At 51.7% G+C, this 27059-nt stretch overlaps 1 protein-coding gene and 1 long non-coding RNA gene across 10 annotated transcripts in view; one reads left to right on the plus strand and one right to left on the minus strand.

Annotated features, from left to right (window-relative positions):
• Nucleotides 1–27059, minus strand: part of LOC142930541 (uncharacterized) — a 695545-nt gene that overhangs the window by 481915 nt on the left and 186571 nt on the right. The window lies entirely within an intron of this gene.
• The window catches only part of LOC116950998 (transcription factor 7-like 2), a 170457-nt gene continuing 165550 nt past the window's right edge, over nt 22153–27059 (plus strand). For 5 of the 9 annotated variants that reach the window (XM_076073207.1, XM_076073208.1, XM_076073209.1 and 2 more), the window contains exons 1-3: nt 22159–22616; nt 23500–23572; nt 24542–24669. In XM_076073207.1, coding sequence (XP_075929322.1) covers nt 22428–22616; nt 23500–23572; nt 24542–24669 — 390 coding nt within the window. In that variant the 5' untranslated portion in view covers nt 22159–22427. Of the gene's footprint in view, nt 22617–23499; nt 23573–24541; nt 24670–27059 lie in introns of all 9 variants that reach the window. The other 4 variants (XM_076073202.1, XM_076073201.1, XM_076073200.1 and 1 more) reach the window with 4 other exon arrangements.

The following is a 27059-nucleotide window of genomic DNA, read 5'->3' on the forward strand; positions in this document are numbered from 1 at the left end:
CAATACACGTCACGCTGTGTGCTAATTGATGGGTATGCCCTCTGACCGTTAGGGTTGTACCTCTGATTTACAACAACAACAAAAACAGGACGGATCATGGGAAGAAGAATTATAAACACTTCTCACAATGCCACAAAATGGGGAGAACTGCATGTAAATGTTTTGTCTTTAGAGGTGCATTACTGTTAGTATTATGCAATTGACAACAAACGAGACTTTTAATGTCGCGGAAAGACACATATTTCCCAGATATCAACAGCTGCCTCAACACTCGGGCGATCCTGGAAAAAAACTTATCAGACTCAGAATATTTACTTATACATGAGGGATCCGATGCGCTCTGAAGGTCTTTTTCACAGATGTTCAGTCGAGGCGGATCAGAACGTGACAACGACACAGTACAACACACACGCAATAGGAGTACAGCGTATAGGAAACGTAAACAATTCATTTTAAAAACATATACGAATAAAAATAAACTATTGTTATTTTACCACATATAAGCCCACTGAGCTATTAGCTTATTTTTCAGAAGCGACCTGGCCACAAATGATAGCTCAACAAAGTGTCTTCTGTTTAACACGTAGGCTTTCGCGACCAATATCATCCATAATAGAGCTTTTTGGGTTAGATCGCGTGTCTTCTAACGTGGACATTTATAGCAGCTAAATAATCTAAAACCTGGCCGGGTGGCAACCCAACATGACTGCCCATGCCCCGCGCAAGCAAAAATTAAAATCCATCCACAGGCAAACGCGTGGCCCCCAAAGCCCAAGCGTGAAACGTCCGAACGGGGAAGACGGAACGCAAGCAGACGGCCACCTCCGGCGGGCTCTCTGTGAACAGGGCCAGTCCTTCCCATGGACCAAACCCCCTCCCCTCTTCCCTTCTGCCTCCTCGACCACTCACTCCGTCCGTTAGAGCGACAGAAAAAAGTTGGAGGAAATTGGAGTTGTGGAGTGGTGTGGAGTGGTTGTGGGTGGTGGTGGGGTGGGGGGTAGTGGAGGAAAGGCGATGGGGGAGGAAGGGGAAGTTTGCAGCTCTTTGTGTTGCTCTGCATGCACGGCTTGGGAACAGGAGGGGCGACTCACGGAGCCCTTGGGGCCCCATCTCCAGCAGACCCTTGACCCTGGGTCCCTTAAACCCCCCACCCCCCAACCCGCGTAGCCCCTCCCCCTGTACCAGGGAGAGGGGAGGGTGCTCGCTCTTGAGTGGACCCCCACCACCCCAAACCCTAACCACCCCAAACCCCAACCACCCCAAACCCCTACCACCCCCAAACCCCTACCACCCCCAAACCCCTACCACCCCAAACCCCAACCACCCCAAACCCCTACCACCCCAAACCCCAACCACCCCAAACCCCTACCACCCCCAACCACCCCAAACCCCTACCACCCCAAACCCCAACCACCCGCAAACCCCAACCACCCGCAAACCCCTACCACCCCCAAACCCCAACCACCCCCACTCCCGATGCAACCCCCACCATGAGCGACCCAGCTCTGACCATAAACTCGCCATGCAGCCCCTTCCCGCTGGTGCTGCTGCTGTAGGAAACAGAGATTTCTGCAACGCAACGATCACGACATTGGTTCGCTCGCTAAATCGTGCTGTTAACAAAAATGTAAAATAACAACGAGCAACGCACGCAGGTGTGTTTGTTCCAATAAAGATGTAACCAGTGCCGGATTATCCTAGTAGCAAAAGTAGCTACATGTGTAGTAGCTACATGTGTAGTAGCTACATGTGTAGTAGCTACACGTGTAGTAGCTACATGTGTAGTAGCTACATGTGTAGTAGCTACATGTAGTAGTAGCTACATGTATAATAGCTACACGTGTAGTAGCTACACGTGTAGTAGCTACATGTAGTAGTAGCTGCATGTGTAGTAGCTACATGTGTAGTAGTAGCTACGTGTGTAGTAGCTACACGTGTAGTAGCTACACGTGTAGTAGCTACACGTGTAGTAGCTACACGTGTAGCTACTACACGTGTAGCAGCTACATGTGTAGTAGCTACTACTACTACACATGTAGTAGCTACTACATGTGTAGTAGTAGCTACGGGCACCGCACTTTCAAGGGCCCTGCGCTAAATGCTTTCAAGCTATCAATTCCGGTTCAGTGATTCTGCACTTGCTCTCTAACTATAGTACTATACCGCCTTCAACTTTTATGAACGACTGGATGTTTAAGGCTAGCGATTTGTCGTATTATCTGGCTGTATAGCAAATGAAAAAATATAATTACTTTACTATGCAAGTTAAACAATTCGTGTGTTTTAATATTTACGTGTGTTTTTTTTTAATTTAGGGCCCCTTTATAACATCATGCTACACGCCCCGCACGAGCTTCATCAGGCACTGGCTGTAATGCCGAATGAACAGGGAGGTTATGTGTGAGGGATGGCCACAGTGGTTGGCGTACCGCGTTGTGACACCGGCATGGCCTGGGTTTGATTCCTCGCCACGGCCAACATGAGTGACGAGTAATATCCAAACCACCACACAAAATAATAACATCGCGCTTAAACGGATGACCACGACACACAAAGAGGCTTGTGCGTGGTGGTGCTAACTGGGTAGTCCAGAAGAGGGCCTTGCAGCTAAATACATTGTTGAACTGTTTTTCTATTCTTCCCACATCTATGCTCACCACTTTTACCAACTGGCACTGTAGCAGTGCGGTAAAGTATTGATATTTGATGGGTTTCTGAGGCCGTCTGGAATGCTCTTCTTTCCCATATTAGGAAGCCACTGGAGCTATACACTTTTAAATCGTCTGGATTGAAAACTCATTTCTTCACAACTGATTTTTTGTGTTCAGTTTGTTGTCCTTCCCCCACACCCCGATGAGCACGGTTTGGCTACGTACGGTGCGAAAGAAGTTCAACATGCATACAAACATGACGGACACTGCGCGGAAAAAGCTTTCGTCCATCAGGTGTGGCTTGACAAATGGCTGTGCATTATTATTGTTGTTGACGATTAATCAATAATAATTTTTTAAATGTGATTATTAGAATGGCGACGTGCTCATTGCGCTGCCGAGGCTGTCGCCCCCCCCCCCCGCTCCTTAGCGGCCTGGGGCGCGCGGCGCTCCCTGTGACGGGGGTCACCGTTGGTGCGTTTCTGTTCGCCAATGTGAGCAAAAAATTATAAATAAAATTTTACTTGTAACCGTAAACACCCAATGTGCGAGGTGTACTGAGGGGGCAAACATTTTTTTTATCCAGGTGTCAAGTCCGAAATTGAAAGCGAATAAAAAAAAAGCCGATGCAGAAAATGTACAAGTGTGTGGACCTCGGCTCAACGATAAGGTCCTGACCTTGGCAGTGATGAATATCTGTTGGGCCACAGTAATGATTTGTTTGCGATATTTACTATGACGTGATAACCTTAATGAGAAGGGGCATGCACAGTTATCTCTTTATAACGTTGCGTCCGCTCGCGTTTACGCGTGGCAAAATGGGTGGACAAGCAACGGGACTGGACATCCATAGGTTTTGGGTTCAGCTAATTTACACTCAGACCCATCACCATCACCGTCCCTTTGAGGGTCGATAAAATAAGCACCATCCGACTGTACCACTTAGTAGGAAATCAATGGTGTTTTGTTGTTTTGTTGACAGACCATTTCCTGCCATAGTAATATGGAATGTGCACACCTGGCTAACCCCATTGTTTGAGTCGGGAGGAATTTGACTTGAGTTTTGTACGTACTATATGTGCAACAATGCGTTTGTAAAGATGTCACAACATTCAAGTAAGTGCAATGCTTTAATGGGCTTAGCTTAAGCCCATTCTTCATGTACTTGTAATGCACTGATGTGAAGGGTTCGGGGGAAGGAATGATGTGATTATTAAGTCTGTGAGTACATTTTATATCATGCACATCTATGCATACAATTTAAATGTAGACATTGTACTGATATGTAAATGTGCATGGATCATACAGGACTTATTTTTTTTATCAATCCACTGCTGGATGAGGGCCTGCCTATGTCGTGCGGTGTCAAGCGGGATGGGGGGGGGTTATTTGACCACACTTCGACACACTGGTCGGTGCAGGTGGGTTGGTGTGTGTGTGTGTGTGGTGTGTGTGGTGTGTGTGTGTGGTGTGTGTGGTGTGTGTGTATGGTGTGTGTGTGGTGTGTGTGGTGTGTGTGTGGTGTGTGTGGTGTGTGTGTGGTGTGTGTATGGTGTGTGTATGTGGTGTGTGTGGTGTGTGGTGTGTGTGTGTGGTGTGTGTGGTGTGTGTGGTGTGTGTGTATGGTGTGTGTGTGTGGTGTGTGTGTATGGTGTGTGTGTGTGGTGTGTGTGGTGTGTGTGGTGTGTGTGATGTGTGTGTGTGTGGTGTGTGGTGTGTGTATGGTGTGTGTGTGTGGTGTGTGTGTGGGGTGTGTGTGTGGTGTGTGTGTGTGTATGGTGTGTGTGTGTGGTGTGTGTGGTGTGTGTGTGTATGGTGTGTGTGGTGTGTGTGTGAGGTGTGTGTGGTGTGTGTGTATGGTGTGTGTGTGTGGTGTGTGTGGTGGGTGTGTGTGGTGTGTGTGTGTGGTGTGTGTGTGGTGGGTGGTGGGGACAGGTATAGTGTAGCAGTCTGCGGTCAGCGCTACGAACCCGGCCACCTGAGTTCGATTCCCGCTCACAGGGCAACACCAGGTGGCGATTATCTGAACCTGTCCTGGGCCTCCTCCTCTAGGTCGACTCAGCCTCAATTGAGTACCTGCACCGTTCCGTGGCAGGGAGGTCGCATATGCTATCCATTTAAGTTGAATGTACACTGCAGTGTATGTCTAATCGTGTCGTGTGCATGCATGTGGAGAGAATACGTGTGCGTACACGTGCGTGTGGCTGACTTATGCCTCAAATGAGTACCTGGTGCGATGTGTAAACATCGCCGCTGGGGACACAAAGGCGGCCGGGCGTGGTGCTGGCCACCCACCCCCTCGCGTGCCGTTCCGACCTTCATAGGCGCTCGCGAACAGCACTTGCCCCTACAGTCTGTTAAGTCTATAGGGGAATCTTTGTCTTTGCGTGCAGGGCGTACAAGTACGACGTTTTATTTCCGACCACCCATTTACATGCACGGTGTGTGCATGGTGTTGAAGTGCGCGTGTACGAATAACACGTGCGCGCGCGCGTGTGTGCGCGCGCGCGCGCGCGTGTGTTTTGGGCATTGTTTACGCGGGCAGGGGGAGAGCGTGACGGTCAACAGCGCGGCTGCTGTGCGAATGCACGCGCCGCCGTTTCTATAGCGCTGGTTAAAAAAAAAGACCCGGCACAGCGTGGCCAGACCCGCACTTGAAAACCATCATTATATTAGCAGATACTCCTGGCTGATTATATTAATGGTGATTAATGGCCGTGGGAAGTGAGAGACGTGCTAATCAAAAGCATTTCCAGGGCGAAGCTCAGACAGGCACGTCAAGGCGCCCCTGGGTTGCGTCGTCCTAATTTCTCACTCTCCGTGATTTTTCCTTTTTTAAATATATCATAAATCTAAATGCGGCACCAGCGCAAAAAAAACCCCCTGTGCTCCCTAACATCAGGCGCCACCTTTACATTTGGGGTTGAGCGGCGATAAGAAAACAGGGAACAAGTGGGAATCTATTTGTGTGTGTTTCATGTTGTGTGTCTCCCCCGCCCCCCACCCTTGTCCCAGGTTTGTAGCGACGGAGAGTCCGGGATCTTTCGCAAGGCGGTGCAGAATGGTCGACGGAAGTGGACATCACAGAGCCACCTCTGAGATGCATTCACACTGTAGGGGGCAGCACTTTGCCACACAATCTGCCAGAGGGGTAATGTTCATTGCATGACAGGTAAAATGAATATTCATTTTGGAATTTAGCCAAATTAAGTGCACAATCAAATACTGTACGTATAAATGGTATGGGTTTTTGTTTAGTCATTGGTAACTTGGCTGCGATGATCAACTCACAACACTTAATAAGCCCTTTTAATCACAGCCAGCTGTCTGGATTCGAACCCAAGACCTCAGCGGTGCCAACCTCAGGGCTCTAACCTCTGACCTCTGAGTCACCCAGCCACCTCTCAACAAGGGGGTTTGTAATTGGGTGCTCGTAATTTCAGAGGTTTATGGGTTGTCTGTAAATTAATAATACACACTTTTTCTACGTGACTTCACCGAAAGAACCAAAGAAGATAAAAAATACTGGTTAGCACGCCCTCAATAACAATATACAACTCTAAGCAACCACGAGAAAGCCAGAAACATCCAAACTAGTGTTTGACGCAGTTTTGAAATCATCAGCATGCCTTAGCCACATTGCAACATGTCAGTGACGGCATTGGCAATGGTGTCAAATTTGAGGCTGAAAATATTTTAACTTCTGTCTCCATTGACAACGTTGGCTCGTAAGTAAAGCACATGTACAGTATTGTTTAGGGTAGGGTTCTTTTTGGCTCTGCTATAAAGGGATGTTGTCCAAGTATTAGCTTATGATGTATTTCGCAAAATAAAGTCAAAGGGATGTCTTGTTCAAATGAGCATTGAGGCATTGGTGTTCATTTCCCATTTGCAGCCCTGAGTTAGTGTTGGACATTCCACATTCCCATGGCAGGGTAGATTATATCCACAGGATAACAACTACAAAGTAAATTTTGATTTAAAGCTTTCGTGATTGCAGGGATTCATATTCTTGGTTCTTTTGGTAAAGTCACGTAGAAGGGAAACTAAAAAAATAAAAATATAAAACAATGAAATTATCACGTTTCGACTGCAACATCACCTGATGATGATTGCTTGTGTTGCAGTCTAAACGTCGTGAGAATTTAATTGTTTTTTTATTTTATTGTTTCCCTTCTACGTGACTTTACCAAAAGAACTAACTACAAAGTAGTACTGTATTCGATTTCTATCAACTCCAGACGAATGACGATGGGCTTGTTCAACCCCAAACCAGGATTGGAATGGATGATGTATTTAGTGGTTCTCATAATACCTTTCTGGTGATGGCGATGGAAAATGCTTGGGGGCGGAAACTTAATTCTGCAGTGAATGGATCATGGCTGTTACTGATGGTAATAATAATCATACAACTCATAACTGGAACAATGTATCACGAACATAAATGACCGTGACTTTGGGGGAGGAACGGGATGATGACATTAAACCTGCCACGTGTATCGTTCACCGTGCATTGCCATGCCCTTGGCGGGTGCAGTATGGGACGCAACCCTGCTGATGAGAGCCAATCAGGTTGAAGCGGGCCCAAGCGTTTTCCTTGCTTGAACAAATGCTGCTTTGTAATTGTGGTCTGGAAGGCTATTAGGACGAGCATGAACTAAAACGATTTCTATTTGTATTCACACGTGGACACCCGGAACGGAGTTCGCGCTCAGGCATATTCACGTTTCAATCCTCTGCATAGCAGCGATACACGACTGTCAAAATCGCGTGCAACTGTTGTACACAACAACGCTTTTAGGACACAGCTGCAACTTCCATGAAACTGCTCCCCCCACCCCATGCTGTGTTCCGCACACAGAAAATGCACGATTTGTTTATTACAAACTCACCGCCGTTGTGATCGTGGTCCTTGCTGCTGTCACGTAAATCGATTGCAGTGAACCCCTTGAAATGGCATGCGGACCGCAGTTGATTGATAATGTTGCGAGAGAGAGATAATAAGTCTAAGTCTGCTCTCAATGCATTATTATCCTAGTCTGCTGTTGCCCCTGCACGGTGTGAGGTGACTATGAGAATAATTCAATTGCAGAGCCCACGTAAGTGAAGCAGTACATTACACATGCACGCATATTGCGTGACTGCATGTACGCATTCATACATTAATGCATGGGTTTTGCAGCTATATGTTTGCGTGTGCCTATTTGCCACGTGTGAGCCGACATTATGCTCCCGTAAGTGTATGTGCATCTATACAATAGGGAGGGATGGGAGGTTTTTGTACGGTATTCATATGCATGCATGCACGAAATTTACGTGTATTTGACATCATTTGTGTATGCTAACGTTACGGCATATGTGCTATAAAATTAGTCCACACGATAGACGACGGACTGTGGTATTAATATACACACAAGCTCATGACACACACATATACATACGAAAAAATGTATCTTACATTTGAGCATTGCTAGTCGCTATTTAACAATTGGCCTAATCCCATGATAATACACAATGGCCTAATCCGATGATAATGCAAACATTAATTGGACGATTTACATTGCAAAATATAGATTGTGTGTATATTTTAAGTAATCCAATACATGAATTCAAGGCATACTCTCTTCCTAGAGCGTGCCTTGTAACGTGAATTGAAACTGTATACTAACTCGCACACAATAGCCAAAGCAGCCCTTAAATAACACACAGGTGTGTTTATTAAATAACGAATGCATAATGTGTAGGACATTTCAAGTAACCATCATGAAGTATAAAGGGTGGTGGGAGCGGTGGCGCAGTGGTTTGGCGCTCTGCGTTCGGAGCCCTGAGCTAATGAAAGTGGCGAGTGAGATCTGAAGCTGTCCCTGAGAACACCTCCCTCCCCTCCAGTGCCGGATTCAGCAAGTGCAGGGCCTGTAACATATGTCATGAAGGGGACCTACTTAAAAAAAACGTTAATATTAAAACACACCAATTTTTAACTTGCATAGTAAAGTAATTGTATTTTTTCCATTTGCTATACAGCCAGATAATACGATAAATCCCTAACCTTAAACACCCGGTCGTTCATTAAAGTTGAAGGCGGTATAGTACTATAGTAATAGAGCAAGTGCAGAATCACTGAACCGGAATTGATAGCTTGAAAGCATTTAACGCGGGGCCCTTGAAAGTGCGGGGCCCGTAGCTACTACTACACATGTAGTAGTAGTAGCTACTACATGTAGCTACTACTACTACACATGTAGTAGTAGTAGCTACATGTAGTAGCTACATGTAGCTACTTTTGCTACTAGGATACTAGGATAATCCGGCACTGCCCTCCTCCCTCTCTGCCAACTCGGACTCACCAACGTGGTGAAGAATGGTCAATACTTGGTTGGGAGGCGTTCGTAAAAAGTGTCTTGAAAGAAAGAGCTGTGCATTATCTGTTGTACTGCTATTTAACCATTCTGTTATTGCACGTGATTCAATGGGTTCAGGAGCTAAATGCCAATGTTGAGGTCTTCTCGCTACGACGAGATGGCTTCAGGACAGAGTTTGCGTAGTTTCTGCTGTTCTTCCTTTGAAGAAGTGCTGACTGCAGTGGTTTAAATGTCCACAGTTTGGGTTGCCGTGAAGGAGGTGCGCACATCGGCCCAGTGATGTTCTGTGGCTGATGGTCACACCACCGGTGTCTTCGAGGAGGAATGTCAAAGCCTTGCGGTGCGATGTTTGGGTCTCGAATGAGGTGTTTATTCTTGACCATGAAAAATCATGACAATGGTATACACACCAGTATATTAAGAATACGCGGCTGAATTGTTTTTCGCTCGTGGTGATTTGTGTTTTTTAAAACCGGATGGGCAAAATATTCGAGATAAAATAGAAAGAGTTTCCGTGTTATCATTCGTAAGCTAGTGTGACACTTGGGCCGGTACAATTATGACCGTCGGTTAAACTAAGAATAATAACAGGTACATAATCCGAACAGAAAATACGCTGCAAATATGGAACATTCATTGAACAAAAAGAATACATAGTAGTACAATAAGTGTATATTTTCATAAAATATTTTATTATTTTATAAAAGTGAAAGGACTCTAGCCTAGCCGCCCCGGTTTCGCATTTCTATTTAATAATTTGAATACCGGTCCACATTAAATATCTGCCCTGGAGGTATACACATACTTTGTATAAGGAATGAGTTGCAAATGTAAACCCAAGATAAGTAGGATAATGCAATGGTTATTATATATACTGTACTGTATATGGTCATTCGTGAAAATTTCATCTCACACAGCTGCACAATTTGTGACGAGCAGGGGTTTCGAGCCACAGATAAACTGGGAGCAAGGCAGCCAGAACCGGCGCCAACAATTGTCCCTCCCCCCTCCCCATCTCTGTGGTGCCACACACCGCGCACACACACATACATAGAGCTCACTCTTATGCCAGCAGCAGTGGGATAAGCAAGCAATTGCAGGGCTGCGCCTGTCACTGAGAAACGAGGGCAAATGTTTCCCACGCGGTGCAATCGGCCGTCTCGTCGTGCGTGTGCCTTCCCGGCGTACCGAGCGGTGTCTTCATTCATTGCTCATATCAGTGAGCGATAAAGTTACGGTGGGGGTGTGGTTTTTAAATGAGTGATTGCTATTGTGTGTCTGGAACGGGTGGGTGATTGGGAATGCGTGGTACCCATGGAGGGTTGATTTGGGTGGTGATGCAGGGGAGGGGGCACGGGATTGTAATAAGGGTGGAGATGATTGGAGGGGTGTACAAATAGGGAGGGGAGGGTGCAGTGAAGAGCAAGGGGGGCACGCTGCGAGGATGTCGAGGGGTTTGGATTTGGAGGGAAGAAGGCGAGAGCAGCGGGTTTACGACGCAAGCGGTTGTAGATGGGGGGGGAGGGTAGATGTGGGGGGGGGGGTAGATGTGGGGGGGGGTAGATGTGGGGGGGGGTAGATGTGGGGGGGGGTAGATGTGGGGGGGGGGGTAGATGTGGGGGGGGGTAGATGTGGGGGGGGGTAGATGTGGGGGGGGGTAGATGTGGGGGGTAGATGTGGGGGGGGGTAGATGTGGGGGGGGGTAGATGTGGGGGGGGTAGATGTGGGGGGGGGTAGATGTGGGGGGGGGGTAGATGTGGGGGGGTAGATGTGGGGGGGGGTAGATGTGGGGGGGTAGATGTGGGGGGGGTAGATGTGGGGGGGGGGGTAGATGTGGGGGGGGTAGATGTGGGGGGGGGTAGATGTGGGGGGGGGTAGATGTGGGGGGGGTAGATGTGGGGGGGGGTAGATGTGGGGGGGGGGTAGATGTGGGGGGGGGGTAGATGTGGGGGGGGTAGATGTGGGGGGGGGGTAGATGTGGGGGGGGGTAGATGTGGGGGGGGGTAGATGTGGGGGGGGTAGATGTGGGGGGGGGGTAGATGTGGGGGGGGGGTAGATGTGGGGGGGGGGTGGGGTAGATGTGGGGGGGGTAAATGTGGGGGGGGGGTAAATGTGGGGGGGGGGGTAAATGTGGGGGGGGGGGTAAATGTGGGGGGGGGGGGTAAATGTGGGGGGGGGGGTAAATGTGGGGGGGGGGTAAATGTGGGGGGGGGGGTAAATGTGGGGGGGGGGTAGATGTGGGGGGGGTAGATGTGGGGGGGGGTAGATGTGGGGGGGGGTAGATGTGGGGGGGGGTAGATGTGGGGGGGGTAGATGTGGGGGGGGGTAGATGTGGGGGGGGGTAGATGTGGGGGGGGGTAGATGTGGGGGGGGGGGTAGATGTGGGGGGGTAGATGTGGGGGGGTAGATGTGGGGGGGGGGTAGATGTGGGGGGGGTAGATGTGGGGGGGGGGTAGATGTGGGGGGGGGTAGATGTGGGGGGGGGTAGATGTGGGGGGGGGTAGATGTGGGGGGGGGTAGATGTGGGGGGGGGTAGATGTGGGGGGTAGATGTGGGGGGGGGTAGATGTGGGGGGGGTAGATGTGGGGGGGAGTAGATGTGGGGGGGGGGGTAGATGTGGGGGGGGGGGTAGATGTGGGGGGGGGGGTAGATGTGGGGGGTAGATGTGGGTGGGGGTAGATGTGGGGGGGGGTAGATGTGGGGGGGGGGTAGATGTGGGGGGGGGTAGATGTGGGGGGGTAGATGTGGGGGGGGGTAGATGTGGGGGGGGGTAGATGTGGGGGGGGTAGATGTGGGGGGGGGTAGATGTGGGGGGGGTAGATTGGGGGGTAGTGTGGGGGGGGGTAGATGTGGGGGGGGGGTAGATGTGGGGGGGGGGGTAGATGTGGGGGGGGGGTAGTGGGGGGGGGTAGATGTGGGGGGGGGTAGATGTGGGGGGGGGGTGATGTGGGGGGGGGGGGTAGATGTGGGGGGGGTAGATGTGGGGGGGGGTAAATGTGGGGGGGGGTAAATGTGGGGGGGGGGTAAATGTGGGGGGGGGGGTAAATGTGGGGGGGGGGGTAAATGTGGGGGGGGGGGGTAGATGTGGGGGGGGTAGATGTGGGGGGGGGGTAGATGTGGGGGGGGGTAGATGTGGGGGGGGGTAGATGTGGGGGGGGGTAGATGTGGGGGGGGGTAGATGTGGGGGGGGGTAGATGTGGGGGGGGGTAGATGTGGGGGGGGGGTAGATGTGGGGGGGGGTAGATGTGGGGGGGGTAGATGTGGGGGGGGTAGATGTGGGGGGGGGTAGATGTGGGTGGGGGGGGTAGATGTGGGGGGGGGGTAGATGTGGGGGGGGTAGATGTGGGGGGGGTAGATGTGGGGGGGGTAGATGTGGGGGGGGGGGGTAGATGTGGGGGGGGTAGATGTGGGGGGGGGGTAGATGTGGGGGGGGGTAGATGTGGGGGGGGGTAGATGTGGGGGGGGTAGATGTGGGGGGGTAGATGTGGGGGGGTGTTAGATGTGGGGGGGGGTAGATGTGGGGGGGGTAGATGTGGGGGGGGGGTAGATGTGGGGGGGTAGATGTGGGGGGGGGGTAGATGTGGGGGGGGGTAGATGTGGGGGGGGTAGATGTGGGGGGGGGGGTAGATGTGGGGGGGGTAGATGTGGGGGGGGGGTAGATGTGGGGGGGTAGATGTGGGGGGGGTAGATGTGGGGGGGGGTAGATGTGGGGGGGGGGGTAGATGTGGGGGGGGGTAGATGTGGGGGGGGGTAGATGTGGGGGGGTAGATGGGGGGGGGTAGATGTGGGGGGGGGGTAGATGTGGGGGGGGGTAGATGTGGGGGGGTAGATGTGGGGGGGGGGTAGATGTGGGGGGGGTAGATGTGGGGGGGGGTAGATGTGGGGGGGGTAGATGTGGGGGGGGGTAGATGTGGGGGGGGGGGTAGATGTGGGGGGGGGGGGTAGATGTGGGGGGGGGGGTAGGGGGGGTAGATGTGGGGGGGGGGGGTAGATGTGGGGGGGTAGATGTGGGGGGGGGGGTAGATGTGGGGGGGGGTAGATGTGGGGGGGGTAGATGTGGGGGGGGGGTAGATGTGGGGGGGGTAGATGTGGGGGGGGTAGATGTGGGGGGGGGTAGATGTGGGGGGGGGTAGATGTGGGGGGGGGTAGATGTGGGGGGGGGGTAGATGTGGGGGGGGGTTGATGTGGGGGGGGGTAGATGTTGCGGGGGGGGGTAGATGTGGGGGGGGGTAGATGTGGGGGGGGTAGATGTGGGGGGGGTAGATGTGGGGGGGGTAGATGTGGGGGGGGTAGATGTTGCGGGGGGGGGTAGATGTGGGGGGGGGGGTAGATGTGGGGGGGGTAGATGTGGGGGGGGGGTAGATGTGGGGGGGGTAGATGTGGGGGGGGGGTAGATGTGGGGGGGGGGTAGATGTGGGGGGGTGGGTAGATGTGGGGGGGGGGTAGATGTGGGGGGGGTAGATGTGGGGGGGGGTAGATGTGGGTGGAAGGGTAAGGTAAATGTGGGGGGGGTAGATGTGGGGGGGGGGTAGATGTGGGGGGGGTAGATGTGGGGGGGGGTAGATGTGGGGGGGGTAGATGTGGGGGGGGGTAGATGTGTGGGGGGGGGGGGTAGATGCGGGGGGGGGTAGATGCGGGGGGGGGTAGATGCGGGGGGGGGGTAGATGCGTGGGGGGTAGATGCGTGGGGGGGTAGATGCGTGGGGGGGGTAGATGTGGGGGGGGTAGATGTGGGGGGGGGGGGTAGATGCGGGGGGGGGTAGATGCGGGGGGGGGTAGATGCGGGGGGGGGTAGATGCGTGGGGGGTAGATGCGTGGGGGGGTAGATGTGGGGGGGGTAGATGTGGGGGGGGGGTAGATGCGGGGGGGGGGGTAGATGCGGGGGGGTAGATGCGGGGGGGGGTAGATGCGGGGGGGGGGTAGATGCGTGGGGGGTAGATGCGTGGGGGGGTAGATGTGGGGGGGGGTAGATGTGGGGGGGGGGGGTAGATGTGGGGGGGGGGTAGATGTGGGGGGGGGTAGATGTGGGGGGGGGTAGATGTGGGGGGGGGTAGATGTGGGGGGGGGTAGATGCGGGGGGTAGATGTGGGGGGGGGTAGATGTGGGGGGGGTAGATGTGGGGGTGGGTAAATGTGGGGGGGGTAAATGTGGGGGGGGGTAAATGTGGGGGGGGGTAAATGTGGGGGGGGGTAGATGTGGGGGGGTAGATGTGGGGGGGGGGGTAGATGTGGGGGGGGGTAGATGTGGGGGGGGGTAGATGTGGGGGGGGGTAGATGTGGGGGGTGTGGGGGGGTAGATGTGGGGGGGGGGGGTAGATGTGGGGGGGGGTAGATGTGGGGGGGAGTAGATGTGGGGGGTGGTATGTGTGGGGAGGGGTAGATGTGGGGGGGGGGAGGGTAGCTGCTGTTGTTGCTGCTGAAGCTGTCGCGATGAATCGGTGTATTTTTAAAGGACATCTTGGGTTAAGCGTCCACACACCTACGCTGACTTAGGTAGATCAGGCGGTGCTTTTGTGAGTGGTGGCTAACACTAAAATAAATAATCACGAAGGGGGAAGTTGCGTTTGGGGTTATTCCACCTAAAAACAAAAATCGAACGGAAACTATTTACCCGTTTGCTTACTTTTAGAACCGGTTATCGCCTCTGAAAACGGTAACCGGTTTCTACCGATCGTCGTTAGACAACCCGAATTTCATCGCGCAGTGCGTTAACCAAAAACAACACTCGTGTGACTACAGTATATATACGAGATGCGTAATATTTCGTGGAGAATCCATACTCTTTGGTACTTTCGGTAAAGTCACGTAGGTAGAAAAATAACAGATCACGACGTTTCGATCACAACACAAGTAATCGTCATCAGGTGGGACAACCACGGCCGACTTCAGCAGTTTTTTTCTTGCTGTGGTTGTCCCACCTGATGACGATTGCTTGTGTTGCGATCGAAACATTGTGATCTATTATTTTTCAGACCTACGTGACTTTACCGAAAGAACAAAAGAATGGATTCCTGCAGTCACGAAAGCTTCAAATCAAGCTGGTATACATACATGTAAGACATTTGTATAAGAATTACCGAGTTAAATGATAATACAGGTATCGCTCTGCTTATTCAAAGGTCGGTCAATTGCTGTATTCTCGGCGCGACTGGTTTTTACAGTATTTAAATTCAATATATTATCTTCATCATGTGTCGCAGATGTGCTCAATTTCGGATGGCAATCTACCCCATAACGTAGTATACATTGCAGACATGCAAAAACACAGAATACAACTTTCAAAATATACACGCATACAAAGATCCCCCGTATACATTGAACATGCTGTTTTATGCAGGTGCTGTTTGCAAGCGCATATGAAGACCGAAATCGCACACTTGGGGGTGAGTGGCCAGGACCTCGCCCGACCGTCTTTGTCTCTCCGGTGATGTTTACACACTGCACACAAGTACTCATTTGAGGTTGAGTCGACCTAGGGGAGGCCCAGGACCGGTTCAGATACATTTTAGGAAATAACATTGTATCTTTAAAGTTTCTACATGTCCGTCACCAAGCTCAATGCACATACAGTAATACCTCCAACATACGTAGTAGATGCGTTCCTGGAAATGCGTTTGTATATCGAGTAACTTATAACATTAGTTTTATGGGGATGCGTTCCCAGCCGTCGTAACGTACCATTTCACACTATAAGCACTTCATCACTTGCCATTCATATTGTAAACAAAAACAATTGATATTTAAAATAATGTATTTTTTACTCTACGGTATTGACATTAAAAATGACGTAAATAACAATGTACAATGTACTGCAATGTAAAATATCTCGCCAGTGTAGTCTTGGGTGCAGTCATAGCGTTGCATTACCCACCATGCACCATCATAGCTCAACATCGTCCGTTGTTATGCGCTGATCGACCGAGACAAATGTAAACATTCTATGACCCATCACAACGTACTTTACTAACATTTTAGTCGTATTTTATATATAGGACTGTAGATGGGTAATTTTATTATTTGTTCATTTCGGCATACAGTGTTCATTATTTTACTTTGTTCTCGGGAATATAGTGGTAATAAATCCAAAGTTAATTCCAATATTCGAGATATTACTGTTTTAAATATTACAATACTCTGTTAGATACGGAGACATTCACTTCGCATAATACTCCATCCACCAGTTGAGATTCAAGAGGGTCATTGGAAATCAACGGAGTATCTAAAAATGGATTACCCCCATATATACAAACCGTTCACACACACCAGTCCAGTAAACACAGCAATTATAATTCATAAAATATTACCTAGGCGCCATTTAAGTGAGATACTATGTGCATAATTAATTATAAGCAGTGGGTTTAGTTTATTACTGTCGCAAAGTACCAGTTGGGGGATTGCGTATATAATTATAAGCAAAGGATGTACAGCTTGGCAGTAGAGTCGTGTTTGGATGACTGGAGGTAGCAGTAAGTGGTACACTGTCATGACAAGTATACGGCTACAGTTTCTGTACATATCTCGGCACCAGTCGGTGTGACACCACGTATAAATATGAACACGCGCGAGTTTGTGAATGACTATACAGGTAGGTTCCAGTAGCTGTGATAATTATAAACAGCAGGCAAACATTATGTACGACTCCGGGTCGGTGCCAGTAGGTGGGAGACCGTCTATAATTATAAGCAATAGCCGGAGTGTATTATTACTTGTAGTCAGGTGCCAGTAGGTGGGAGACCACGTGTACTAAATACAAGCTGCAGTATGTGCGTGTTGTATGACCGTGTAGATCAGTAGGTGGGAGACCACGTGTACCAAATACAAGCTGCAGTATGTGCGTGTTGTATGACCGTGTAGATCAGTAGGTGGGAGACCACGTGTACCAAATACAAGCTGCAGTATGTCCGTGTTGTATGACCATGTAGATCAGTAGGTGGGAGACCACGTGTACCAAATACAAGCTGCAGTATGTGCGTGTTGTATGACCGTGTAGATCAGTAGGTGGGAGACCACGTGTACCAAATACAAGCTGCAGTATGTGCGTGTTGTATGACCGTGTAGATCAGTAGGTGGGAGACCACGTGTACCAAATACAAGCTGCAGTATGTGCGTGTTGTATGACCGTGTAGATCAGTAGGTGCCAGTAGGTGGGTGGGGGGGAAAGGCTGCGGTTGCTGGATGCGGAGCCCTCAACTCGCACAGAGCCAAAGATCCCCCGTGTAGCCTCAACAAACTGTTGGGGCAAGTGCTGTTAGCGAGCATCTACGAAGGCCGGCACGGCACATGAGGGGGTGGGTGGCCAGCACCATGCCCGGCCGCCTTTGTCTCCCTAGTGGCGATGTTTTATCACACCGCACTAGGTACTCATTTGAGGCTGAGTTGACCTAGGGGAGGCCCATGATCGGTTCAAAATAATCGTCACCGGTGGTGTTGGCCGTGAGCGGGAATCGAACTCGGGTCACCTGGTTCGTAGCGCAGCGCGCTAACCGCTACACCACCGCTCCCCACTCACACATTGCGCACACACCCAGACACACGACACTCACACACACGACACTTACACACCACACACTTCACACTAAAACACCACACACGATACATACACACCACATACTTGACACACACCACACACACAACACACACAACACACACTGACACACTTACACACTACACACACATGACAGACACACCACACAACAACAACCGCCATTCGCCACTAAGTGGCGGTGACGTCACCACGACGCTTGTGCCAGGCCATGTGCACCTTGAGGCCAGGAAGTGTCGAACGTCCGCGGGCAGGAGGTCACGGGGCAGACCCAAGTGCCACGGGTCGACTGACTGAGATGACTGGCTAATGCACCACCTGTGCCCCCTACTGTGCCAACCTGCTGTGCTATAGCCACCTGGCGCTCCGCTCGTTGTTGTGAGCGTCGCTCCTCCGCCCTCCGTTGTTGTTGGAGGGCGACTACCTCCAACTGCCCAGTAGCGTCCTTCACGAGCCTCCTCCACAGAGGCCGATCTTGACACCGCTGGTACCAGTCATCGGCAAGTCCACTCAGCTCCACGTCCTCCTGTACCACATCACTCGCGCCTGTTTAGTCCCCTCGATACGGCCGAACAAAAGCTGTTTGGGCATGTGGGCTACATGACCCAGCCAACGCAGCCTTGCCTGCCGGAGGAGCTCACCGATGGGACCTTTGTAGAGAAGGAAGGGAATGACCGTGGCTGAGAAGACCTGAAGCTTAGTGCGGAGCGACAGGCCAGGTAGCTTCCACACAGCGTTACGCAACCGATGAAAAGATATTGCCGCTCGACTGATTCGGAGTGAGATCTCTGCTGTTAAACTGGAGCCGGTCATAAGCACACTGCCCAGGTATGGGAAACTCTCCACTCTCTCCACAACTGCCCATCACCGATTGGGAATTGTGGGGGTGGAGTGTCCGATGGTACAAAATACCCAGGCAGATGCTTAGTTTTGGTGGGGCTGATGGTAAGGCCCCATCTCTTAGTGGCACGCTCCAGTCTCAGCAGCAGCGTCTCCAACTCCTCTGAATGAGCAGCTATTACCAAATCATCGGCATACATAACGTGGTTGAGCAAATAGGGAGCCATCCCTTGACCGCACCCGGGCATCGATCAGCCTCCCATTATATCTGTACCATATGGAGATTCCCCCGGTACAGCTATTGAAGGCTTCACGAACTACGTGGTCAAAAGAGATGTTAAATAATGTGGCAGCCAGAGGACATCCCTGTCGCACCCCAAGGTGTACAGGGAATGGCTCTGACTCCCGGCCACGTAGTTTTACCCAGGCCTGCTCACCATCATGAAGGTCCTTAATGATCGTGAGCAGAGGGTCAGGTACTCTAAAAGCACGAAGAACAACCCAGAGCCCAGGCCTACTGATGGCATCATAGGCCTTGACCAGGTCAATAAAGCAGAGATGTAGGTCTTGCTGGAATTCCCTACATCTCTGCTGTAGCAGATGAACAAAAAATATGGCATCTGTGCAGGACCAACCATTCCTGAAACCGCATTGGGGCTCCGCAAGCCTCTCCTCAGCGTGCCTGGCAAGGCGATGTTGAATAATCCTTGCCAGGACCTTTCCCGGCACACTGAGGAGTGAGATGCCCCTGTAGTTGTTAGTCTGTGCGGGCCCCCTTCTTAAAGAGGGGGACCACCAGGGCATCCTTCGAATCCTGCGGAACCCGTCCAGTGGTCCAGACTGTTGTTATGATGTCATATAGGGCAGTCTGTGCACAAACGCCACCCTCCCTCAGCATTTCGCTTGGGAGATCATCTCTGCTCGCTGCCTTTCCTGGTCTCAGACTCCAGATCGCCTTCAGTACTTCCTCAACAGATGGCACTTCAGCCAGCCACTCACAGGGGGTGAACTTCTATCAATATTTGAGGCACCGCAGCCTCAGCAGGGTCATCCTCACTTTGTACCAAGATGTTTTCCTGGCTGAGGGATTTTCCTTCCCCCAGGACCTCACAGAAATGCTCAGCAAATCTGCAAACCTGTTCCTGGGGGTCGGAGATTGGATCACCGTTTTTTCCCATAATGATGGTAATAGGTGTGGAGCTGCAGGTTACGTTTTTTATGGAGTTAAATAGAGATTTGTGATCGCGGGCCACTGAGGCAGACTCCATCTCATCAGCAACCCGCTACCACCAAAAATCCTTGCAGCGCCTCACGGCTCTCCAAACCTCCGAGCGAAGGCTGCGGTAATCCTCCTCATTCTCTGACGTGGGATTCTGTAGCCGATGACAGTGGGCCTCTCACTTTTTCTCAACCATCCTGAACACCTCCTCAACACCTCCTCTGTCAGCCAGGGTCTCTGGGGAGGTCTGGACCACGTACCCAAAGCAGCCAATGCAGCTGCATGAGTGACAGTCCTAAACCTCGCCCATTTACCCTCGACATCAGGAGGAGTGGGGGACGATGCCAACCCCAGCCGCAGGCGATGATGAAATTCTCGCTTGCAACTTTCATCAGATAACTGAGACCAGGCCACTTTAGGTTGGAATGGGGTCCTGGGTGTACACCCACCACCGGAGCGGAAGAATGGCAGGCGCATCTTACAGATGACAAGTCGATGGTCAGAGGGCAGATCAGCTCCACGGTAGGTCCTGGTGTCAAGGACATGGGCTCGCATCCGCTGGTCCGTCACTATGTAGCCCAGCAGATGTTCTTGCTTGGACCCGGCATGCATCCATGATGTTGTGTGGATGCGCCGATGCCGGAACAGCGTGTTGGTAATTACAAGCCCATGGGCTGCACAAAATCTAGCAGCCTCCTACCGTTGTTATTGAGCTGATCTGGCCCATGCCTTCCAATCACTCCAGACCAGGTGCCAGCATCATGACCAACTCGGGCATTGAAGTCACCCAACATGATGACTCTATCCCGAGGGGCTACTTTAGCCAGCACCTGTGACAGGAGGTCATAGAAGGCATCTGACTCATCGGCTTTGCCTGCATCCCTCCATGGATGTTCGTCTTCGGTGGGGGCATAAGTAACCACGACCACCACTCCTCGCCTCCGATTGATGGGAAGGCGAGCCCAAAGAAGCCTGGGGCTTACAGCTTCCTACACCTCACCGCCATGCTCCCACGCCCCCTTCATTCTTTTGTTTAAAAGAGCCACACCCTTGTTGTTTGTCAGTCTGCTGCCCCGAGTAGAGGACTGTCCACCCCTCATGGTGGCAGGAGCCAGAACTGGTCCACCGGACCTCCTGAATGCCACAGAGATCCAGGCGGTACCGGTCCAGCTCCCGACAGAGGAGTGGCAGCCTCTCCTCCGCAGTGAGCGTTCGAACATTGCACGTGGCCACACGAAGTGGCTTTTTGTTGTTTCTGGAGGAGCCCCGAGGGTAGAGATTCAATCTCCTGGCTCCGCCAATTGGGGTTTGGCCAGGAGACGTCATAGACGCCTGTCCCCCCGGGGCCTCCAGCACAAGCTTATTAGTTAGATATTTTAGACGTGGTTTAGTGGTAAATTTTTGAAGGTGGAGGGGTTACCAGCCCCTCGCACCCGTCCAGAGCACCCGTTTAGCCCCTGTGGTGGTCATAAACGCCATGAGGGGAGGGGCCAATCGGAATTGGCCCTCCCCCCACAGCAGTGTCCACGACAGAGTTGCCTGTCCGGCACCGCGAGGAGGTAGGAGGTTGTTTTGCCGGACTACACATACTTACACACACACTTACAAACCACACACACACTTACACACCACATACACACTTACACCTTACACACCACACACACTTCACACTAAAACACTTACACACACGACACTTACACACACACGACACTTACACATACACACGACACTTGCACATACACACACGACACTTGTACATACACACACACGACACTTGCACATACACACACACGACACTTGCACATACACACACACACACTTACAGACACACGAGACACACCACCCACGCACACCACACACACGACGCTTACACACACACCACACACACGACGCTTACACACACACACGACGCTTACACACACACGACACTTACACACACGACACTTACACACACGACACTTACACACACGACACTTACACACACGACACTTACACACACGACACTTACAGACACACGAGACACACCACCCACGCACACCACACACACGACGCTTACACACACACCACACACACACACGACGCTTACACACACACACACACGACGCTTACACACACACACGACGCTTACACACACACGACACTTACACACACACACGACACTTACACACACACACGAGACACACAACCCACGCACACCACACACACATGACGCTTGCACACACACGAGACTTACACACACGAGGCACACCACCCACGCACACCACACACACACACACGACGCTTACACACACACACAACACTTACACACACACGACACTTACACACACACGAGACACACCACCCACGCACACCACACACACACACGACGCTTACACACGTGTGTGTGTGTAAGTGCAGCTCGCGGAGTGTGATGGGGAGGGTGGTGGTGGAGGAGGAGATGCAGGAGGAGGGGGGGCGTAGTGAGAGGGAGGAGGGAAAGAAGAGGAGGGAGCTTGGAGAGGAGGAGGCGGGCCGGCGCTGGAGCCGATGGGAGGAGGTTCGCATCGGGGACTGAGCCCGCCTCGCCCAGTCCCATCACTCACTCGCACAGCAGCCGGGACCTCGTGTCGGCACGGCTGCGGACACACAACAGCACACACACACGCGCCAGAGACACAACAACAACACACAGACGCAACAACAGGCGGGCGGACGATCGGAGAGACGGAGTTAGGAGGAGGAGAAGAGGTGGAGGAGGTGGTGGAGGAGGAGGTGGTGGAGAAGAAGAAGACTAACAGAAGTCATAACGGAGAGCCAAGACGCCACCACCGGCAAGATGCCGCAGCTGAACGGCGGCGGGGGTGACGACCTGGGCGCGAACGACGAGATGATCTCGTTCAAGGACGAGGGCGAGCAAGAGGAGAAGATCTCCGAGACCAACTCTGGCGAGAGTGATCTCGCCGACCTCAAGTCGTCCCTCGTCAACGAGTCAGAAACCAACCAGAGCAGCTCGTCCGACTCGGAGGTGAAACGAGCGCGCCGCGGTGGTGGTTGTTGTTGTCGATGGTGGTGGTGGTGATGTGTGTGGGGGGAATACAGAGCCGGAAAAAGACACAAACAGCCTCGGTGAAAGAAGCCACGAGAAAAGTTTGTGTGGCAAGGCGTCGTGTTGTGTGTAACAGCGAACCGGTGGCAGCACACAAAAGGTTGCTGTAAACTTTAGCGGCAAGCGAACAACAACAACACCACACAAACACGTCGACTACGAGGAGGAGGTTTCTAAGTCTGTTGTTTGGCGAAGGCGGCGCGCCGCCACGACATCTTTTGTCGGGAGCCGCAGAGTTCGAGTTTCTTTCCCCCGCTCACTCCCCTTGTGTAATGTAACACACACGTAGCATCATCATCATCTTCGTCATCATTGTAGCCTACATCCAACACACACACTCTACAGTTATACACTAGTAATAGGTTCGTACTTTCTTCGGAGTGTGCGGCCGTGATTTCCTTTTGTTTGTCTTTTCGCTGAGCCAAGCGACTTTCTTTGTTGCTGCAGAGACTTTTTCCCCCCTTGTCCCAGTTGCGTGGTTGGTGGTGGGGGGCAGGAGAGTTTGTGAGCTTTAAAAGTTGGTGGTGTGTAAGGCGGACGCGCTGTCGCTCTTCCCCCCCCCGCCGCCGCCTTTACCCCCTCGCTGTGGTGCGAGGTACAAAAAAACCATCACCGTCGATCTATGCCCCCCCCCCCCCATTGTTCCTAACTCGTTCGTCTGCCCCCCCCCCATTGTTCCTAACTCGTTCGTCTGCCCCCCCCCATTGTTCCTAACTTGTTCGTCTGCCCCCCCCCCCCCCATTGTTCCTAACTCGTTCGTCTGCCGCCCCCCCCGCCCGCCGGCCGGGTCCGTCCACCGCAGGCCGAGAGACCCCCACAGTCGCGACACGCGGAGCCCTACCGGGACAAGAGTCGCGAGCTGCTGCTGGAGGAAGGTGAGAGACGGGGGGGCGAGGGGGGCTCACGGCGGGCCACTCCAGTCGCGAAGTTGACGCCGGTCGTCGTCGGCATGGCCTCGGCCGCACCTCTTGCAGCAGCAGCGGCAGCAGCAGCAGCAGGAGACAGCCGTAAAGACTTCTGCAGTCGCATTCCTCAGTCGCGATGATAATGGCCATAGCGTGCTGCTGCTCCAGTTCGTTTGTCGCCCACTCGGAAAGTGCTACCGCCATCAGCAGCACCCACGCCGTTTACAATAGCGAGAACAAGCGCATGCATCTGCAGTGAAGTTTTAGTGGACAACAACAACAACGATGATTATCGTCACCCCCCCCCCCTACTCTGGCCACCAGGCATTCGCATCTTGCGGCACCACAGTAGCATCGACCCCACCATCACCCGTGCAACATCAACCACGCAACATGAACCACGCAACATGAACCACCACCTCCCCCCCGCCCACACGATAGAGAATGCACTCGTCAATGCAACTCACCGGTGGTAATTCTGTCAAGTGACTGAGGCTTTGATTGGATCGGCGCTGCCCGTGGTGGGATGAACTTTTGTTCAACTTTTCTTTAAAAAAGTTGCGAACAACAACAACACCAACAACCGCCGCCGCCGTCGTCAAGTCGCTCTGCCGAGTTGCGCGAGTTGACTTGAGGACGAGCGGCAAGAGACGGGGCGAGGGATTGTTGCCCGCTCTCGTCGTTACTTCTCTAACGCTCTCTCACTGTGGGCCGTGTGTGTTGTGTTGTCTGTGTGCGTGTTGTCTGTGCGTGGTGTGTGTTGTGCGTGCCTTGTGTGGTGTCTGGTTTGTGCCGTGTGTGTTGTGCGTGTTGACTGTGTGTTGAGTGTGCCGTGTGTCCGTGTTGTGTGTTGTTGTTGTTGTGTGTGCCGTGTGTGTGCGTGTTGACTGTGTGTGTTGTTGTGTGTGTGCGCCTCGGCCCGCCATGTTTCCCCTGTAGCGGCCAAGAGGCAAGATGGAGGAGGGCTCTTCAGGGGCCCGCCATACCCCGGCTACCCCTTCTTCATGTTCCCGGACCTCGCCAACCCTTACCTGGCCAACGGGTCCCTCTCTCCCAGTGCTCGATCGGTACGTCCTAAATGCCGCTCCTCCTGCCTCCAATGTTGTTCCGTCTGCGACCACCACCTCCATCACCCCACTCTCGCTTCAATTTACATCACTGCACTCCCAGGGGGGGGGGGGGGTCTTCACTTTACTCATCGTCAACTTTCTTTTTTAAGTTGTTTTGTTGTTGCTGCTCAAGTGGGGTTTTTGTTGTTTGATTTCCCGCATGAGACATTAACTTTGTGCGCGAGTTTTATATTCGCCTCCTTGTGCCCTGATGGCCTTAATAGGTGTTCGCAAACCTGCACGAGTTGGGATTACACGTGGCTGGCTGGGGGGGAGGAATCTTTATCTTGATAATTTTATTGCGTTATTTTATTAATTTATCATTTTATTCTCATTCTACGTGACTTTACCGAAAGAACCAAAGAAGATTCTTTATCTTCTTCGTTTGCCGTGGTGGCCTTAAGAGGTGCTCGCTAACATCCAGGGAGGAATATTTAGTTGTGTGCAGCCTGTGTTGTATATAAACTACTTTAGCGATCTTAAGCGCCAGTACCGGCCTTCATAGGTGCAATTGTGTAAAGAATATACTTTACAGGCTATCTTTAGATGTAGTTTTACCCTGTGTGTGTATATATAAAAATGTGTGTGTGTGTATATATAAGTGTGTGTGTGTGTATATAGTGGGGTGAGGTGGTGTAGCGGTGAGCGCGTTGCGCTACGAATCCGGCCAACATAGTTCAATTCCCGTTCACGGCCAACACCGCAGACGGTTTTCTCGATCCGGTCCTGGGCCTCCGCGTCCAGGTCGACTCGGCCTCAAACGAGTACCCGGTGCGATGTTGTACAAACATCGCCACTAGAGAGACAAAGGGGTAGCCGGGAGTGGTGCCACCCACCCACTCGTGTGTGCCGTGCCGGCCTTTTTATAGTTGACCCCAACAGTCTGTTCAGGATCTTTGTCTCTTGTACATACACAGTGTAGTATATATGACGCTTAAAACATGTTCACTCGGGATGGCGGGCATGCCAGCATGTTGTTGTGTGCGTGTTGTGTGTGAGCGCTCGGACCGTCGTCGTTGACATTGTCTTCATTGTGTCTTCCACGTGCGCTGGTGTGCCCGCCGTGTGAATTGTGCGCCCGTGTTTTATGCACTCGTCACGTGTTCGGTAACCGTGTACATGCATTGTAGTATTGCATTAAAACAACGCGCAAATAACACACATACATATACACCCCCCCCCCCCCCCCCCATGGGAATTGAGAAGCGTGGTCAAAATTGTGTGTAAGTGTGGTTTTTTAAGGGTTGGACAATGTGAAGAATGTATGTGGTTAGGGGTGGGTTCCGGCCTTCATAGGTGCAACTCGATACCAACACTTGCCCCAACAGTCAGTTATGGCTATGCGGGGGCGGGGGGTCTTTGTATAGGTTTTAAGATTTACAATTTGTGTGATTTATTTTTAAAAAAATCTAAAACAACAAGTCCATTATGGATGGGAGCATGTTTGAATCCACTTGCGGCAAAGTAAAGAAATAGGAGTGCGTCACTTGTATTTAATTGTAGACTTGTTAACTATGTAAACCCACAATGAGTAGTCCTATAGCGAGATGTATGTACATATACTATATACCGTAATGACTGCAGTACTCTACATATGTTCGTTGCTGCAGAAGGAGATCGACGGAGAACGTCTTATTTGTTTTTATTTAGCCGTTTGCCAATAACGCCTTTATATATAGATATGTTCAAGTACTGTACCGTACGTACACGTGCAAGGGAGTTGCACATTGTAAAGCGGGAGTCTTTTAATTGGTAAATAAAAACGAGCGGTCCGCGTGCGTGTTTTTGGGGGGCCCGCCCGGCGCTTTTTATCGACTTGAGCGTCACACTCCAGGTGAAGGCGAATTACTCGGTTCACCCTCCTGTAATTTGTAGCGATTAACGCAAGGGCCAAAGCAATTCACGGAGAGACGCACCGTCGATTGAGACTGTGTGCCCGTGTTGGAGTTCGTTAAAAGTCATTGATCATCATCGTTCTAAGTGGGGCAACATCTAAAATGTGCCGGTGGGTTGTTGCAAGATCTCGGTTTCATTTCTTGGGGGGAGTGGACTGTTCTAATTTATAAGCGTCGACTCGGACTCTATTTGTGGCGATTATTAATTTCTAACCCACCCCGAGAGTATGAAACGGGTGTATAACGTTACACCAGTGCCGGTTTGTGCGTGTGAATTGTGTACACACATCGGGGTGTGGGTGTTGTGTTGGTGTCTCCGTTGTAAGGACGCGTGTGTGTACACATATATAACTAAACACAACACGTTCATCAACAATACTGTGGTCTTAAAAAAAAAATCGACAACGTTTCAGGCAATGGCCCTTAATAGAACGTGTAACAACACGGTAATTT

Source organism: Petromyzon marinus, chromosome 41, assembly GCF_048934315.1.
Source record: "Petromyzon marinus isolate PM22_M1 ecotype Great Lakes invasive population chromosome 41, UKy_Petmar_22M1.pri1.0, whole genome shotgun sequence".
Taxonomy (NCBI): Eukaryota; Metazoa; Chordata; class Hyperoartia; order Petromyzontiformes; family Petromyzontidae; genus Petromyzon; species Petromyzon marinus.